The 19,922-nt window shown below is 33.8% G+C and overlaps 1 protein-coding gene across 8 annotated transcripts in view; it reads left to right on the top strand.

The window, feature by feature from the left end:
• Nucleotides 1–19,922, top strand: part of Zmym4 (zinc finger MYM-type containing 4) — a 145,833-nt gene that overhangs the window by 108,009 nt on the left and 17,902 nt on the right. For all 8 annotated transcript variants that reach the window (XM_046468908.2, XM_058570904.1, XM_058570907.1 and 5 more), the window contains 15 exons: nucleotides 88–203; nucleotides 630–905; nucleotides 1,078–1,228; nucleotides 2,020–2,192; nucleotides 3,077–3,227; nucleotides 4,004–4,144; nucleotides 4,464–4,501; nucleotides 5,667–5,811; nucleotides 9,837–9,955; nucleotides 10,750–10,921; nucleotides 13,242–13,295; nucleotides 13,707–13,886; nucleotides 14,486–14,580; nucleotides 19,221–19,392; nucleotides 19,555–19,650. In XM_046468908.2, the coding sequence (XP_046324864.2) occupies nucleotides 88–203; nucleotides 630–905; nucleotides 1,078–1,228; nucleotides 2,020–2,192; nucleotides 3,077–3,227; nucleotides 4,004–4,144; nucleotides 4,464–4,501; nucleotides 5,667–5,811; nucleotides 9,837–9,955; nucleotides 10,750–10,921; nucleotides 13,242–13,295; nucleotides 13,707–13,886; nucleotides 14,486–14,580; nucleotides 19,221–19,392; nucleotides 19,555–19,650 (2,079 nt within the window). The remainder of the gene's footprint in view (nucleotides 1–87; nucleotides 204–629; nucleotides 906–1,077; nucleotides 1,229–2,019; nucleotides 2,193–3,076; nucleotides 3,228–4,003; nucleotides 4,145–4,463; nucleotides 4,502–5,666; nucleotides 5,812–9,836; nucleotides 9,956–10,749; nucleotides 10,922–13,241; nucleotides 13,296–13,706; nucleotides 13,887–14,485; nucleotides 14,581–19,220; nucleotides 19,393–19,554; nucleotides 19,651–19,922) is intronic.

Genomic DNA, 19,922 nt, shown 5'->3' with positions numbered 1-19,922 from the left:
CCCTTAAATTTCTGTTTATTGTATAGCACTTATTTAATTTCTCATAGATTTGTATAATTTACTCAGTTTTTATTTTGATTTGCTAAGGTGTACAAGTTCAGTGTAACAGTTGTAAAACCTCAGCAATCCCTCAGTATCACCTAGCCATGTCAGATGGAAGTATACGCAACTTCTGCAGCTACAGTTGTGTGGTAGCTTTCCAGGTATGGCTTCAGGAATCTTCTTCTTCATCAGTCAGTGAGTCACCTACTGAAGTAATATAAACTTATTGTTTTGCTAGTGTCTGGATTCCCTAATTTCTGTCTCAGTCCTATAAACTTAGATTTGTAATTCATTTCTATATTTGAGGCATGTTATTAAACCACTTTCTATAAAATTAAGTGGCATCATTATCACCATATTATGTATTGAGAGAGTATTATTTTTTTAACATTATTAGTTAAATTATTTTATTTTTGGAAATAAGTGAATTTTCTCCATTCAATTTATAAGCTGTTCCGAGGCAGAGTATTTTGCCATTCACTGATGGGTCTTACATCCCTAAAACTGCTTGGCACACGTAGGTTCACAGTTCTTGCTTTTGTGAATAAATGGTTTAAGTTGATCTTTATTTATTTATTTATTTTCAGAATTTGTTCAACAAACCAACTGGAATGAATTCTTCAGTAGTGCCCTTGTCTCAGGGCCAAGTAATTGTAAGCATCCCCACAGGTTCAACAGTGTCAGCAGGAGGCAGTAACACCTCTGCTGTTTCTCCCACCTCCATCAGTAGCTCTGCTGCTGCTGGTCTCCAGCGTCTTGCTGCCCAATCCCAGCATGTTGGGTTTGCCCGGAGTGTTGTGAAACTCAGGTGTCAACACTGTAATCGTCTTTTTGCCACAAAACCAGAGCTTCTTGACTATAAGGTAAAGTATAGGTTCATGTCAAGGGTTTGAGTATAGATGGGTCTGTCTGTAAAATTATTTAAAGTTTTTCATCTCTCAGTCTTATACCAGTTGTTTTGAAAGTAAGAGGAATAAGGATTTCCATAGAGGAAACCAAATGCTTAATTAGTACTTAATAATTATTTCTTTGCAGGGTAAAATGTTTCAGTTCTGTGGCAAGAATTGTTCTGACGAATATAAGAAAATAAATAATGTTATGGCAATGTGTGAATATTGTAAAATTGAGAAAATTGTGAAGGAGACTGTGCGATTCTCAGGTGCTGACAAGTCATTCTGTAGTGAAGGTAAAGGCAGAAGATAATCTTACCTACTGCACATGTTGGTTGTTTTAAAAGTAGTTGGTGATTTAAGGTATTACTATGTAAATTTGGCTGTTTTATCTTCTCTTTATTTCCAAAGCCTTTTTGATTGGTTTACACATAGTTTACTCTTTTTAAATCTAGTCTTTCATATTATATGGGTAATACAACAAAGTCAGAAGTCTTATATAATGCAGAAGATGGTGATTTGAAAACATTTTACATTATTAGATTGGTGAGGAACTAAAATATATTGTAGTTCTTATACTAATTTCTAAATAGAAATCCTTAAATTTTAGTAGCATCCTAGTTTATACTTTAATTGTTTTAAACAGCCACTGTTTTTGAATATAAGTGGTCTGAATATGCAAATTACTACAAAGTAGATTTTTTTCATTTTTTAGATGACTCTTTTGTTTGACCCTAAAATTTCACAGGATTATCATTTTTAGACCCATGGCTTTCAAATCTTTTGGTCACAGCACAAAAGAATTACATCTTACATTGTGACCTAGTGTATTTTCACATACCCAAATAAAAATAATTTCATGAAATAAAACTTCATATATGGGATGCCATGTAATGTTTTCAATCCTGTCCTCTATCTTCTTTCACTTAAAAAAAAAAAATGCTAGTTTTTATCCTCTTAATTGATCTCTTGATGTGCTAATAGGTCAGGACCCAAGTGAGAGAACTTTGTTCTAGGGAAATTAATTTAAAGATGTAGATAATTAATATTTCTTCAGAATGTTAACTTTATCTTTCCTAATTTTTAGGTTGCAAACTGCTTTACAAACATGACTTGGGAAAACGCTGGGGAAGTCATTGTAAAATGTGCAGTTATTGTTTACAGACATCTCCCAAATTAGTACAGAATAATTTGGGAGGAAAGGTGGAAGATTTTTGTTGTGAAGAATGCATGTCCAAATATACAGTTTTATTCTATCAGGTAATCTATAATTCATATTACCAGGTTTTTGGAGTTTTAGCTTGAATCATTCTCTTTTCAAATTTTATGTAGAATGAAGAATAACTTAATGATTTAAAACTCTTTAAGATTAGGGAAGACTTTAATGTCATTGAATTTTATCCCTTTTCATTTTTAATTTTTGTAGAAGTCACATCAGTCATAAGACATAAACGTATTTAAAATTATAATTTTATTATTTATTTATAAATATTTTTTAGTTGTAGAGGGACAAAATACTTTTATTTATTTTTTTTTATGTGGTGCTGAGGATTGAACCCAGTGCCTCACATGTGCCAGGAAAGCACTCAAGCACTGAGTCACAACCCCAGACCTAATTTTTATTACTTAAATAAAATAAATTTTCATTTTGAAGTCTGAGGAAGATATTCCTTATTTAAATTTAAACTTCTCTTTGTTTTTTATTTATTTATTTTTTTTGATACTGGGAATTGAACCCATGCGCACTTAACCACTGAGCCACATCCCTAGCCCTTTTTAATATTTTATTTAGAGACAGGGTCTCACTGAGTTGTTTAGGGTCCCGCTGAGTTGCTGAAGCTGGTTTTGAATTCGGGATCCTCCTACCTCAGCCTGTCAAGCTGCTGTAATTACAGGCAAGCACCATCATGCCCACTTTGTTTTTATAACTGCTACTTTGGGGGGAGGCTCTTTACAACATGGCTTTTTAATTAAAAATTAAAATCATTAATAAAATAAGTAAATATTTACCATTTTAGAACAGTCTTTAGTTTCATGATTTATATTCTAAGTTAATATCCTCACTTATTATATGTGTGATGTTTTTATTCTGTCAGACCTCAGATAGTTTGTTTCTTCATTATTATCTTTTATTTTGGTTTCAGATGGCCAAATGTGATGGTTGTAAACGACAGGGTAAACTCAGTGAGTCCTTAAAATGGCGAGGGGAAATAAAACATTTTTGTAACCTGCTTTGTATCTTGATGTTCTGCAATCAGCAAAGTGTATGTGACCCACCTTCACAAAACAATTCAGGTAATAGGTGGAGTCTTTGGTCAGTGCCAAGAACTACATTTCTTCTACAAATTTCATTGTAGTCAAATAAATGTTGCTTTATAAAAAACATTTACATCCTATTTTGTTAAACATTTCAAATTAAAGCCAGGCAAATGACGTTTTTTTTCTTTTTTTTTTTTAATTAAAAAAGCATTTCTCAGTATATCAGATTAATCAAACTCTACAAGTATTTACGTTTATGGGAAAGGATGACAGTTAAGTTTTTTGTAAATACACTTTGATTCCTTAAAAAAAGATTTGAGACTATTTATAACAAAAGACATAAAGCCTAAATCACATGCCTTTTAAATATACCACAAACTACTATTTAAGCCATTTAATCTCAGAAGCTTTGTGGTTTAAAAACACAAAACTAATTCCATCCTGAAAGATAGTTTAATTTGTATAGTACCTTTATAAGTAAGAAGTATAAAAGGCTATTGTATAAACTGAAGAAATCCTTCAAATGTTAAATGTCCATTAAATCTACCCTGTGATTTTCAGTGCTTTTGGGATTTTTATTGTTGGTTTTTAAGTGTGAGTATTTGGTGCTTTTTTATAAAGCAATATGGAACACTTTCAGGTTTCATTATTTAAAAACTAGAAATCCAAAACCCTGTTAATCCTGAAGAGACGCTGCTCCAACAGAAATTATTCAAACCTAAAAGAAAGCACTGCTTAACCTCTTTGAGATGCTGGTTTCTATGTGAGAACATATAAATTACATGAGGTTTCTCTATTTTTATTTTAACCAGCAAGTATTTCCATGGTTCAAGCTGCTTCTGCAGGGCCCCCATCTCTCAGAAAAGATTCAACTCCAGTTATAGCTAACGTGGTGTCATTGGCAAGTGCTCCTGCTGCTCAACCCACAGTGAATTCTAACAGTGTCTTACAAGGTATGGCTGGATTTGAAAGGATTTATGTTGCCTTTTTGAGTTAAATACAGTGATTCTCTACCTTTCTCTTATGTGATCATTTTCGTATGTTTGACACATTCATATTAGGAATAATGGCTCACTATGAGTGGGCCACTGAAAAGTATTTCCATGTCTCTCATCCTATGCTTACTTTAGAACTGCTAGTTTCTTCCACTGAATTGAATGAAGATAAACATGCTCTTAGTTTGAGACTTGGTGCTTATAGACAGATAATCAGCTTTTAAAACTAATATTTAATTGTGAGAGATCCTAAATTTATGTTTTCATTTATATCAAGGTGCAGTTCCAACGGTAACCGCAAAAATCATTGGAGATGTAAGTTTTCAAAAAATTTTTGTTGGTATTGTCACTGTATTTATTTTCTGTTCTTATGCAATACAGAACAATACAATCTAATTTACCCTCATTTAATAAATAAATTTCATTTCTTTTAATCTTTGTTTAGGAATAGGATTTCCTGGCTATTTAACTGGGTCTTTTGTATAATTTCTTTGAATGCTCGCTACAATTATGCTGTTGATGAAATTTTTTTTTTTAATTGTACAAGAGTTAAATTTTACAGAATTTAGGCATTTTAGGGCTGGGGTTGTGGCTCAGTGGTAGAGTGTTCGCCTTGCACACAGGAGGCCCTGAGTTTGATCCTCAGCACCACATAAAAATAAATAAATGAAATAAAGGTATTATGTCCAACTATAACTAAAAAAATATATATATTAAAAAAAAAGAATTTAAGCATTTTATTTTTTAGACTTTCAGATGATGTGTAACATACTTAGATTGTCAATAAAATATTTTTAAAACGTAGCTTATTCTCCACCCTATCCCATGAAGATTATACTGTAAATAACCATACATGTTTTTAAACTAATTAATATTTTCTACTATATCCCTTAAAAGAAGAAGAAAATAATAGTGAACAAAACTCATGTCTGGAACAGTGACATTTCTAAAGTGTTTACTGGTTTCTGGAATAATTCATATCATCTTTATTCAAGTAGTTTTATGATCATACTTGATTCTGTTGTTCCTACTTAAGTCCTCTAACAATGATTCTGTAATTCTAACTTGTTTAAGGTATAACAGGTCTAATTTCAAACCCAGCTAGTATTTTTACTGATCAACAGTGTATAAAATAGGATTAGCATTTTACTTGGTGTACAGAAGCGGTAACTAAATACATTGAGTCAGTATATACTTATTACTCATTGATTACTATTAATGATTCAGAAATACTGCTCTGTCTTCTGCATAATTCCCATATAATAATTGCTTTTGTTTTTCTCTTGCCACATTTTTTTATTGGTACACTGTAGTTGTACATAATGATGGGATCTGTTGTTATATTTGTACGTACACACAATATAACAATATAATTTGGCCAATATTGCTCCCCTGGTATTTCTTTTAAAATTATAATATTTCTTGTAATTAATGATAATATTTTGAACACTTCTTTGCTTTCTGATTTAATTTTTACTAGGCAAGTACACAAACAGATGCCCTGAAACTGCCACCTTGCCAGCCTCCAAGACTTTTGAAGAATAAAGCTTTATTGTGCAAACCTATCACACAGACTAAAGCCACTTCCTGCAAACCACATACCCAAAATAAAGAATGCCAGACAGGTATGTTCCTTGGACTTTATTTTTTTATGGGAAAGGTATGTGGGATCTGTTTACCTTAAGTACATATTTTTTTCCAGTGTAATGTCTTGGGTTGCTTATATATTGCCATTTTAATTCTTACACCATCTCTATGAGTAAAGTTATTTTCCCTGGGCCTTAACAAGTTAGGTCGAAGGGAAGAAAGTTGATTGATAATAGCATTCTGTGAACAAACACTTTGTTTAATTTCCTTATTGATGGTTGTATTGAGGAATAAGAATAAGCTTTAGAGTAATATAGGCAGGCTCTAAAGAGGGGCTATTTAATGCTGGGCTTGGTGGTGCATGCCTGTGATCCCTGAAGCTTGGGAGGCTAAGGCCAGAGGATTGCAAGTTCAAAGCCAGCCTCAGCAATGGCAAGTCATTAAGCAATTCAATGAGACCCTGTCTCTAAATAATATACAAAATTGGGCTGGGGATGTGCGTTAGTGGTTGAATGCCCCTGAGTTCAATCCCTGGTACCAAAAAAAAAAGGGGGGGGGGCTATTCAAGTTTGATCTACCACAACTCTCGTTTGTTCTCCCACCCTTCCTTTCCTCTTTCCTTTTAACTCTCTATACCCCCAGCCCGTCACACTGTTTTAAATAAAGTCAGTTGCCTTGGGGAGAACTTCAGAAAAGCTTCTTTTTAAAAAATATATATATATATTTTTAAGTTTTAGGTGGACACAATCTCTTTATTTTGTATCTCTTCATTCTTTATATTTATGTGGTGATGAGGATAGAACCCAGTGCCTCGTGCATGCTAAGCGAGCACTCTACCACTGACCCACAATCCCAGCCCAGAAAAGCTTCTTTTTGAAGAAGAGTTTTATTTCCTTATAAACTGCCTCTCTCCATAGGAAAAAATCTCTGGGCCTCTTCTATGAAATCCATTAGTTGGCCTCTCCTGGCATGTAACTTCAGCTCTATAAGTGAGCTAGGGTGAGGGTGATCAGGACCCCAGTGTTTTTAGCCTCCTGTTCCTATTTTAGATCCTTCATCCTGTAAATGAAAGTTGGCTAAAGTGTGGCCACACACACCAGCAATTTAGTTTCTTCAGCCCTGAGTTGGAGGGAGTGAGAAATGCTGATGAGTTTAGTAATCCTTACCTGATACTGGTGAGTTTGGTAATCCTTTATTGGGGAGAGAAGTTTGCTCTTCCTTGCTGTAGTGACTGAGAATGGAGCTTATGTCAAGTTGAACTGAGTTGAACTTGGGTGATAGAGCAGGTAGGGGCTGGAATATATCATAGATTCACAATTCTTACTGCATTTTAATAGTTTTTCTTGAAGAAATGTTTCTTCATTTGCTATTATGCCCTTTCAGCAGTTTCCTAGAGAGTTTTAGTAGTTTTCATCTACTTTGTTTGTTTCACTAGGGAATGGGTCTGCATAGTTTTCTTATGCTACCATCCAAAAGTCCCAGAATTTTTAAACTAGAAAGGAAACTTAGATTCCTAAATCGGTAAGGTAGTCCTATAGGCCAGTGCTTCTCAAACATTAATATGCTCTGCCTGAGAATCTCACTAAGTAGATTCCATTCAGTGGATTTTAAAAATTTACACCTTTTATAAACTTCCAGGTAAAGTCAGTGCTACTGGTCCATGGACCACACAAAATAACTATGGCTAATTTAGTGATTTCTTTTTATTGTGTTAATACTGACTTCCTATCTAATCAAATAAAATATTTTTTGTCTCCTGCATTTTTTGTCTAAAAATTGATGCTAAAATTGATGCCTTACAACTTTCTCACCTGTAACTCTAGTCAGATTATTAGCATTTCTCTTTTTGTCACTTATTCTCCTACATCAATGAGTTTACAATTATTTAGAACATTTTCTGGAACTTAGAAAATTCTCTATAGATATTTTTTGTTAAATAATAGAATGAATCCTGTATTCTTTCTAAATGATAGTTTTTTTTCTAGTTTTTGCAGTTGTTTTTCAGAGACTGGTTTTTGCCAAGTTGCCCTGGCTGGCCCTGAACTTCCAGGCCAAAGTGAGAGTTAGAATCATCACATTAAAAAAAAAAAACTTAAGATGGACTGAAGAATTAAATCCAACATATGCAGCTATGAAACTATTAGAAGGATCCAGAAAATGCTTTAGGACACTAGTCTGAGCAAAGATTTTTTTGAATATGGTCCAAAGAGCAGAGACAACATAAATAAAATGACAAATGGAAACAATTAGAAGAGTTAAGAGACAAGCTATAGACTAGCAACAAACATTTGTAAACTATTCATCTGACAAGGGATTAATGTCCAGAATGTACTTAGCTTCCCAAGTGGCTACTTGAGAAGGCAAATGCCGTATGTTTTCATCATGTTTCCCCCACCCCCACCTGAAATGAACACAGGGGAGCTTAACCACATCCCCGATTTTATTTATTTACTTATATTTTTTATTTTTTTAAGTTATAGATGGACACAATACCTTTTTGTTTATTTATTTTTATGTGGTGCCAAGGATTGAACCCAGTGCCTCACATGTGCTAGGCAAGCACTCTACCACTGAGCTACAACTCAAGCCCCTATTTTTTATTTTGAGACAGGATCTCACTAAGTTGCAAAGGCCGTCCTCAAACTAGTGTTTCCCTGCCTCAAACTTCCAAGTCTCTGGGTTTACAGGCATGCACCACAACACCCAGTGGTTTCTTGATACTATTTCCATAAAAGGTGTATTAATTTATATTCCCATGAATAGTATAGGAGAATTCCCCTTTATATACATCATTGCTAGCATTTGTTATTTTTTGTTTTTTGATAAGTCATTCTGAGATGATATCTCACTGTGATTTTTTTTTAACTCGTTCTTTCTTTTTTGTTGTAGATGGACACAATACCTTTATTTGTTTTTATGTGGTGCTGGGGATTGAACACAGTGCCTCACCCATGCTAGGCAAGCACTTTGCCACTGAGCCACAACCCCAGCCCCTCATTGTGATTTTGATTTATGTTTCCCTGATCATTAGTGATGTTGAAAATTTCTTCATACTTGTTTTTGTAAATAAAATGAAGGCAACTAACCTTATAAAGAAAATAGATTTGGGGGCTGGGGTTGTGGCTCAGTGGTAGAGTGCTTGCCTAGCATGTGTGAGGCACTGGGTTCAATTCTCAGCACCATATTAAAAAAAATAAATAAAGGTCCATTGACAACTAAAAATATTTAAAAAAAAGAAAATAGATTTCTTCATCTTAGAATTTTAAATGTTCAAAGGCCAGTTGGCATCAACTCAGGGTATCCCACTCATTACTTGATGGCATGGACAGCATTGGAGGAGAATGTATGGGAGCAAGCAAATAATTGCATCTTGAACCATGAGCACAAGGAGACTAGCATCTCACAGTCCATTTCAATGATCTAAGGACCTCCCAATAGACTCTATCTCTTAAAGGTTTCCCTATCTCCCAACAGTACCACCTGGGGGCCAAGCCTAATTACAGTGGAGTCTTGTGGGCACACACATTCAGACCTTAGCATTTGTCCCTTATTTTTATTTATTCTTTGAAGAAATATCTGTTCAGATCATTTGCCCAGTTTAAAATCAGATTATTTGTGGGGTTTTTTTTGCTGTTATTCGAATTTCTTATACATTCTGGACATTAATCCCTTGTCAGATGTTTGTTGCTAGTCTGTAGCTTGTCTCTTAACTCTTCTAATTATTTCCATTTGTCATTTTATTTATGTTGCTCAAAGTAGTGTCCTAAAGTATTTTCTTGTTTCTTCTAATCATAGTTGCACATGTTGGATTTAATTCTTCAGTCCATTTTGAGTTGATTTTTTTTTTTTTTTAAGTGATGAGAGATATGGAGTCTAGGTTCATTCTTCTGCATATGGATTTTGTCTTTCCAGCACTATTTATTGAAGGTATTTACGTCTTTTCTCCAGCATATCTTCTTAGAGATAACATTTTGAAACACAAATCTCCATAACCTTTTTTAGAAGATATTTTATTAAAATATTTCTCCTTTCTTTTTCCTTTGTCAATTTTTTCCTCCATTAGAAGACACTCCAAGTCAGCCCCAGATTATTGTGGTGCCAGTTCCTGTGCCAGTGTTTGTGCCGATACCTCTTCATCTTTATACTCAGTATGCACCAGTCCCCTTCGGAATTCCTGTTCCAGTGAGTAATCATGTAGAGATAAGGCGAATTTAACATGTGTTTTTCCTCAGTTTAAATTTTACAGCTCTCTAAAGAAAATTTTCACTCACTGGTAAAGTATAACTGATTCTGGTTGGATCTGGAGTATGTAGCGGACTGCTTTTATTTATACCCTGCCTTCTTGGAGAGTGTTATGATGTAAGATCACTCAAACAGAAAAAGATCAGGAACTGCATGCATTAGAATCTTGGGATTCTAGCCAGAGTAAAAAGAATACTGTGATTTTTTATTTCTCAGGTTTTTTTTTTTTTTTAAAGAAAGCTATTTAAAAAAAATATTTATTTTTTATTTGTACACAATACTTTTATTTTGTATATTTATTTTTATGTGGTGCTGAGGATCAAACCCAGGACCTCACATGAGCTAGGTGAGCACTCTACCGCTGAGCCACAACCCCAGCCCAGCTATTTTTTTTTTTAATATGAACATTTATTTTTCCTGTACTGAATCCTTAAGGAAAATAGTTGTGCGAAAATGTTAGCAAGGAGTGTATGCCAAAACAAAAATGAAACTGAGTTATAGAATTACTATTTTGAAGGATTCAGACATATTTTGTTGAATGTTCAGAAAAGCATTTACTAAGCTTTTATTTTAATGGTTCCAGTCTTATAAAAATGAACAGTCAAGACTACATGATCATCAACAGTGACAATATTGACTTTATTGTTTTTAATATTTAAATAATCTTGTAAATAATGGTTTTGAGTACAAATCTATTGTATAAGAAACTTTTCAGTCTGTCCATGGTCTTTCAGATGCCTGTCCCCATGCTTATTCCATCCTCAATGGACAATGAAGATAAAGTCCCCGAAAATATTGAAGACATTAAGGAAAAACTTCCTACACATCCATTTGAAGCTGATCTCCTTGAGATGGCAGAAATGATTGCAGAAGATGAAGAGAAGGAAAAGACTCTATCCCAAGGAGGTTGGTACAATCTTTAAAAGTAAAGAAAGAAGTCAGGCATGGTGGCACACACCTGTAATCCCAGTGGCTTGGGAGGCTGAGGACCACAAGTTCAAAGCCAGCCTCAGCAACTTAGTGAGGCCCTAAGCAACTTAGCAAGAACCTGTCTCTAAATAAAAAATAAAAAGGGCTGGCAGTGTGACTCAATGATTAAGTGCCCTTGGATTTACTTGGTTCCCCCTAAGCCCCCTAAAAATTTTCAAAGAAAAGTAAAGAAAGAAAAAATCTACAAAATTTCTCATAATTCAGGTAATTTTTAAACTTAAATTATGATCATTTTCTGATTTTATCTGTATATTCAAAGCTATGATCTGTATATAAGACTTCCTGATATATAATAACCAGCATGCTGATAAAGGGTAAACAGAACCTTAAGATGTAAAACCTTTGGGCTCAAAATGGCCTATATATAAATCTTATTTTAATAGGTTGGAACAAGGATGATGGTAACATTCATCCATATTTCCCATTCCTTTAGCATTGTGTTATGTGCATTGTCATTTCATTTTTTTAAAGATTTTTGAAAAATGGATACAATATCTTTACTTTATTTTATTTATTTTTGTGTGGTGCTGAGGATCAAACCCAGTGCCTCACATGTGCGAGATATAGCGCTCTTCCACTGAGCTATACCCCCAGCTCCTGTCTATTTCATTTTAATTTTTACAACAGCCCTGTGAGGAGGGTATCATTTACTTTAGATTTCTTACCTGAAAAATAGAATATTAGATTTGCTCTGATTGTGTAGTCAACAAATGTGGAACCTGATCTGTCTGATGCCAGAGTACATATTAACCAAATATAATAATATTTCAGAAAGGTTTCTAGTCTTAATTAGCACATCCTTGGTTTTTGGATATAGAAAGAGGTGGAGAAATTGTCATTTATAATATTTGAAATATGTAGCTGAGTTTTCACAAAGACCTTTCCAAAATTACTGATGAGTCAATAAGCTTACTCTTTTCTTGAAAGATTTTCTTTTATTCAGTGGTAGATTTTGATTTTGCATAGTAAATGCTAGGTGATTTTCTGAACCCTGAAGGATTTGAAAAAACTGCTGTCAACTTTTCTGTTGTATTGCCAGTAAGTTTCTGAGTCACATATATTTTGAGAGATTGATGGAAACTTATTTATTGTTTTTCCAGTGTTCCTTCTGTTGTTTTGCTTTTTAATGTTAAAATCTCAAAATTCTGATGCACACATATGGAATTTAATGTCCCAAATGTCCCTGTGCTTGATCTTCTAATCTCTGGTAATATATTTAGTTTGGAAATTCAGACAATTTTTGATTATATACCTCATTTTAAATTGACTTCTCCTTTCACATCAATATTGAAGCTTTGTCAAGTTTTTGCTCTGGGCAGATGCTGTGACTTTTGCCTTTGTCTATAGTTGAGTCAGATAAAAAAAAAAAAGCTTGAAAAACTAATTTTCAAGAGACATAATGATAATCACTGTAATATGTATGAAATGAAATGGTTTAGAAACACAGTGTAGGAGAGATGAATTTCAGCTAAGGGGATCTGGGGTTATAATTTCTCTTTGATTTTAGGGAAAATCCCAATGTTTCTGTGTAACCTGGAAGGAAAAAAAAAACAAAAACACCACTGGACTCTTCTAGCTTTGTACTTTCCACATACTTTAGAGTTGATTGTACTATGTTCTGTTTAGTTCTGTATGCTCATGTAACTTATTATTTTTTTTTTCCTGGGTATTGAAAACCAGGGGTGCTCCTCCTGGTTCTTTGTAGTTTTTATATTGACACAGGGGCTTGCCAGGTTGCTAAGGCTGTCCTTGAACATGCCATCCTCCCATGTTAGCTTTCCTGAATAACTGAGAATTGCAAGTGTGCACCACCATGGTCAGCTAATGTAACATTTATTTATAAGTTTATTTATTTATTTTTTCAGTTTGATAGTAAGGATTATTATATTTGGGGAAACAACTTAAAGCAGATTTGTTAATCTTTGAATAAATTTGGGGGGTATGGTTTAAAGAAGGATTTTATATAGCAGAAAAGTATAAAATCAAAAGTGAAAATTCCTCTCTCCATGACTTTTTATACTGCTTCCTAGAAGTATAGCCACTATTAATAGTGATGATGATTTAATTGCTTTTGCCACTAGTGTTTAATTATTTTAATGAGTTTTTATGTTCTAAAGTCTGTTTACTTAGAACTCCGTGGTATTGTGCATGTATATAATAGTCATCTCATTTGAGATGCAGTTTGTTTTTTGTTTACTTATAAATCATTTTATTATATGCTTTTCTTTTCTTTTAGGATCTCAGACTTCTGAACAGGAACTCTTTCTAGACACTAAAATATTTGAAAAAGGTTTGTAGTTGTAAATATACTTTGGTTCTTTGAAATCCTATCCGTTGTTAGTAATTAAAGCCTGAAAAGAATTCCATGTAATATTTGTGATTTTAATTATTTTAAGGGGCATCAAGTGTCCGTGGTATATGCTAATCCTTAGTGAGAATAATAAAAACTGCCCCAAATATTTGTTTTAAGGATGGAGTTAAGCTTTAATGTGCTTACCAAGAATATGAATTCAGTTCTGTGAGACAGGTGAACAAATTGCTTTTTTCCTAAGTGTACCTAGATAATTATTCATTGGTTGTATTTCAGATTTGGTGTTCAGAAGTTTAGGAAGGTTTCTCAGCATGTAAAGAGACTATCTTATTTTGAGGGTTTCTTATTTTTGAGACTATCTTATTTTCTGAAATATTCTTAATATTTCAGACCAAGGAAGTACATATAGTGGTGATCTTGAATCAGAGGCAGTATCTACTCCCCATAGCTGGGAAGAAGAATTGAATCATTATGCCTTAAAGACAAATGCTGTGCAAGAAGCCGATTCAGAACTGAAACAGTTCTCAAAAGGGGAAACCGAACAGGATCTGGAAGCAGATTTTCCATCAGGTTTGTGCAATATAACCTATTCACTTAAAGTCCTTTATTTTAGAAGATTGGTAAAACTCCAGATTGACATTATAAATCAGTTAAAATGTACTAGAGGTAATCTAGGGTACAAGTGGTTCCTGTCTTTTCTAGCTTTGGTTTGTGCAATTTTGTTCTCAAAAGTGGTTAAATTATTTTGTGTTTTTTATTATTGTTGTTTTTGGGTTTTGGTAACAGGGATTGAATCCAGGGACTCTTAACCATCGAGTCACATCCCCAGTTGTTTGTATTTTTATTTTGAGACAGGGGCTCACTGAGTTGCTGAGGCTGGCTTTTAACTTGCTATCCTCCCGCCTTTGCCTCCCAAGTCACTGGTTTGAACATTGGTTTTTGAACATTATTATCTTACCTTTTTCACAGTAACTGTTCTGTATGAAATTTTCTTGTTAGTAAAGTTTTCATTTAAGTGCTATATCCCTCGTTTCTCTTAAGTATATAAGTAAATTCTTATGACAAAATAATGACTATAGTGATGATTACTTAGTATTTCCCCAGTCTAAATCTTTATTTAAATCTGGAAGTTAATTAACATATATCATGCTTTCTGCTGATTATCATAGAATCCTTTGACCCACTTAACAAAGGACAGGGGATCCAGGCACGTTCCCGAACAAGAAGACGACACAGAGATGGTTTCCCCCAGCCCAGACGAAGAGTAAGCAGCAACTTAATTTTTCTAGAGTTTTCTTTCCTTTATTCTACCAGTATTTATTAGTTCCTGTTGTTTATAAAACTCTGTAATAGCCAGAATGGGGCAGTTGTGTGCATTATTTTATAACCTTATGTTTTTGTGCTTTTGTTTTTATGTCTTGAAGTTCAGTATCGTTATTTTTTTTTTTCCACGTTTCATTTTAATTAATTGAATCCAGGCATGCTTTACCACTGATCTATTCCTAGCTGGTTTTTCGTTTTGTTTTAGTGCTGTTTGTTTTTTTTTTTTTTTTTGAGACAGGGTCTTGCTAAGTTGTTTAGGGCCTCACTAAATTGCTGAAACTCGTCTTGAACTTGCAATCCTTTTCTGCTTTAGCCTCCCAGGTCGCTGGGATTACACTGTACCTGGCATTCTGTTACATTTTTTTTCAGTACAGACCAACCCTCCCTCCATCCTTCCCTCCCCCTCTTCCTTCCTTTCTTTTTCTTTTCTATAATTGAGGGTTTGTTTTATTATATTTAAAAGTTTTCATAATTCTTTTTAATGTATATTTCTCATTTAAGAACTCTAAATTTAGCTACTTTTTTATGTTCTAATACTTGAGATCACTATTTTATATAGTAAAGTGTAATGATGAAGGTTATATGTGCAATCTTTTGTGCTAAAAGGGCTTTCCCCTAACAAAGTTAAATGAATACTAACCTTATTTTTTTAATTGGCTCTGTTGACTTATGAAAATTGGATTTAATAAATTCTAAAGATATAATGTGATGGACTTTGACACATGTATGTAGTATGTTCAGTCTACCACAATTATGAAAAATTCTTTTTTCCTGAAAGAATCAGAAAGTTTTTCACAACTTTTTGCCGTCAGCCTCATCTCCACGTGCTGACACCGCCAGTGTGCTGTGTCAGTTGATATAAATGTCTACCTTTTCTAAAATTTCATAAAAATAGTCTCATAAGTATATTGTCTGCTATGTCTAGGTTCTTTCACTTAGCATAGTGTTTTTGAGATTCATACATGTTTCATGTCTCAGTGGTTTGTTCTTTATAGTTTTGAGTAGCATTTAATAAGGACATACTAAAATTTGTGCAACTGTTTAATAGGTAATAGAAATTTGTGTTGTTTCCATTTTGGGGCCTTTTGTTGTTATTGTTCTTTTTTATTTTGGTACTGAGATTAAACACATTGTGCTAGACAAGCACTGAGCTACTTCCTCAGCACCTTTTTATTTTTTTATTTTGAGACAGTGTCTCATTTTGTTGCCCAGGACTGGCCTCAAACTTGCAGTCTTTGCCTCAGTCTTCTAAATAGCTAGGATTGTAAGTCTGGAATATTTTGAATAATATTTTAAAGAATATTTTAGAATAAGCCTTGGTGTTAACATATATTTTCATTTCTCAGAAGAAAAATATTTAGAAAATGGGATTGCTATGTTTTACACTAAGTATATTTCTAACTTTATAGGAAAGCTGCCACATTGTTTTTGAAAATAGATCTACTGCCAAACATAGTGGCACATACCAATAATCCTAGTGTCTCAGGGGGCTGAGGCAGAAGGATTGTAAATTTGAGGCCAGCCTTAGCAATTTAGTGAGACCCTCCTCCTAAAATAAAGGTCAGGAGTAAGGGGTATTGTTCATAGGAATATAGCTTAGGGGTACAGTACCCCTGGGTTCTTTCCCTAGTACTGCAACAACAGCAACAACAAAAAAAAAAAAAAAAAAGAAAGAAAACAAAAAAGTGAATTTACTATTTCATATTCCAATTACCAACATACAAGGGCTGACATTGTAGTTCAGTGGTAGCATGTATAAGGCACTGGGTTCGATCCTTAGCACCAAATAAAAGTAAATAAAAGATATTTGTCCATCTACAACTAAAAAAAAAAATTTTTTTTAAAGTGTGTGAGAGTCTGTAAGCTCCATGACTTTGCAAACACTTGGTATTGTGGAGTTTGAATTTTACCAGTCCAGTGACTTTGTAGTAGAGTATATTCTGATTGTGTGTTTGATGATTTTGAACATCTTTTCATGTGCATATTTGCCATTTTGTGCCTTTACCCAACTCATGTTACCTAAGATATTCTCTTATGTTTGTTTCTTTTTGTTTTGTATGCAATACTGGGGATTAAAATCAGGGATGTTCTACCACTGAACCACATCCCCGGTCCTTTTTTGTCTCACCAAGTTGTTGAGGCTGGCCTTGCAGATGTGATCTTCCTGCCTCAGCCCTCCCAAGTAGCTGGGATTATAGATATGCACCACTGTGCCTGGCTTTCTCAGCAGTGTTTTTTACCTTTCATTCTTTTTATAGTCTGTTAAATTTGTTTCTGTGCTGGGCACAGTAACACATGTCGGTAACCCCAGTGGCTTGGGAAGCTGAGGCAAGAGGATCACTATTTGCAAGCCAGCCCAGGCAACTTAGCAACACTCTCTGTCTCAAAATAAAAAAGGGACAGGAATATAGTTTAGGGATAGGACACCCTTGGGTTCAGTCCCAGCACTGCTAAATAAATAAATAGTAAGTTAGTTTTAATTGTTATAAGTGGTAATATTTTAAAATTTCATTTCTGTATTCCTTATTAGTATATAAGAATGCAAATGATTTTTGTGTGTTTAGTCTATGTTCTTTAGCTTTGCGCCATTAAATTCCATAGGATTTTCTACCTAGACAATCATGTTATTTGTGGCAAAAAAAAAGAGTTTTAGTTTTACTCTTTCCTTCCTAATCTGAATGTATTTTCCTCTTTTCTTGCTGTATCAAACTTAGCTAAGACCTCTCCTGGTTATTATTACTAAGATGACCTTTTTTGCATTGTTTCTAATCTTCAGGCAAAAGGGTTTAGTCTTGCAACGTTTAGTGTGTTGTTTCCTGTAGGTATCCCTCCACCAGGTTGAGGACATTCCCTTTTCCTGATCTGCTGCAGATTCTTACCAGGGTTGGCTGTTGAGTTTTTTTTTTTTTTTTTCATATTTTCTTGCTTTAATATCCCCATCAAAGGCATGGCTGTTGAGTTTTGTTTGGTGGATTTCTTGCTTCTTTTGAGATAGTATCCGGTTTTCCTTTTTTGAGTCTATTAAATGACAAAATATATTACTTTAAAAAAAAAATCCAAATGATTAAACTTGCATTCCTAGAATAAACCCTACTTTTTAAAAATAATATATTTATTTGTTTTTTTATATATTACAGAATTCAGTTTGCTAATATTTCATTAAGGTTTTAAGTGTCTCTGTTCAAGAATTATTCACATGGTTTTCTTGTAATGATTTTGGTTTTGGTATCAGGGTGTTGGTGATATCAAATTCTCTCTTGTTATGTGAAATACAATTTGTATAATTTCTTTAACTAGTGAAATTCAACTGTGAACCCTTCTGGATCTGGTGTTTCTTGTGGAGAAGGTTTTAAATTGTAAATTTAGTTTCTATAGCTATTCAGATCATCAGTTTCATTTCATTAATTTTTCTGTCTCTTTTTATTCCCTACTGATTTTTGCTCTTATTTTAAACATTTCCTTCTTAGTTTGGGTTATACTCTGGTCCTCTTTTCTGGTTATATTAAGATTGAAGCTTAGGGGCTGGGGTTGTGGCTCAATTGTAGAGTGCTTGCCTGACACATGTGAGGAACTGGGTTTGATCCTCAGCACCACATAAAAATAAATAAATAATTAAATAAATAATATAAAGGCATTATGACCATCTACAACTAAAAAAAATAAAGCTTAGAATATATATTATAATTTTTATATCATTTTTTCATAAAAGCATTTAAAGTCTTAACTCCATCACAGAAATTTTGATGACATTTTGTTTTCATTTATGTTCACAATGTTTTCTAATTGCATTTAAAATTCCTTCTTTACTTTTTTTTTTTTTTTGTCCCCCTTGTGGTATTAGGGATTGAACCCACCACCCTTGTGCATGTGAGGCAAGTGCACTACTACCATTGAGCTGCATGTCCATTTGTAATTTCTTCTTTGACCCATGGAATATTTATAAGTATACTATTAATTTATGATTTTGGAGAATTTTCTTAGCATATTTCCATCAGAGGGTTCTAATTCAGTTCCAGTGTGGTTAGAGAATTTTTAAAGGCCTTTTTTTTTAATTACTAAAAATATGTTCTATTAAATAGGCCCAACTGGTAATAATAGTGATATCTATCTCTCATTGGGTGGAGCCAGTGTTTGGAACACACTAAGTACTCAAATGTTGGTAATTAGTACAAGGTGATTTTTCTATATTTATGCATTTTTTTTCCTTTTAATATGAGTTGGTTTAAATAATCTGTAAAGCTCTATTCAGCTCTAAGAATTCTGAATCTTTTTTGGAGGGAGGGGACCAGAGATTAACCCAGGAGTGCTTAATAATCACTGAGCACATCTCCATCTCTTTTTTATTTTTTATTTTGACACATGCTAAATTTGGCTTTGAACTTGCATTCTCCTGCCTCAGGCTCCCAAACTGCTAGGATTACAGGCATGTGTCACCATGCCCATTTAGAACTCTAAATCTTAATGATATAAAACTAAATTTCATATCCTATAGGTTTATGCCCTTTCTGGCTTTGAGAACTCTGATTCTTAAAGATCCAAAACTGCATTTTTATATTCTGTAAATTTTTGGAATTCTTACAGGGACGGAAGAAGTCTATAGTGGCTATGGAGCCCAGGAGTCTTATTCAAGGAGCCTTTCAAGGGTGTTCAGTGTCTGGAATGACCCTGAAATATATGTATGGGGTGAATGCCTGGAAGAATTGGGTTCAGTGGAAAAATGCCAAGGAAGAGCAGGGGGATCTAAAGTGTGGAGGTAAACGTTAACAGCATGAATTTGTGTCTTGATTTAGGCAAGGGAAATATAAATAAGCAAAGCCATAAATTAACTCAAAAGGGATAGTTCTTTTATCAGAAACTATAAAACTGAGTTTGGCTTTACTTAATTAACTCTTTCAATTTTCTTTTTCTCTCCAAGGAGGTGAACATGCCTCATCCAGCCCATGTTCTGACCACTTAGGAAGTGCTCAAGACCAGGTCCTCTCTCAAGAGTCCTCAGAGTCCGGCTGTAGAGGTAAAACTTGTTTCTTTCCTCTGCATTCGTTTTAAATTATTCATAATTTGTTGATATAAATTTGTAAGTTGAATGTCTAAAGTTTTTAATTTTTGATTCTTAAGATGGAAAACCTCAATTTTAAAGGTTATTATAAAGGTGTAAAGGTAAGATTGTGTCTTCTGGTGTAGAATTTATTACACAAATATGAGGAATTTTTTTTCTAACACCAGACAAATGCATCAAAAAGTTTTCTTTATCCTCTTTTCTATATAGTAACCCATATGTAATGC

This window comes from Marmota monax, unplaced genomic scaffold (assembly GCF_021218885.2).
Source record: "Marmota monax isolate L192 unplaced genomic scaffold, Marmota_monax_Labrador192_F-V1.1 WCK01_AAM20220418_F8-fsc00008, whole genome shotgun sequence".
Taxonomy (NCBI): domain Eukaryota; kingdom Metazoa; phylum Chordata; class Mammalia; order Rodentia; family Sciuridae; genus Marmota; species Marmota monax.
This window is presented reverse-complemented; position numbering and strand designations above follow the sequence as displayed.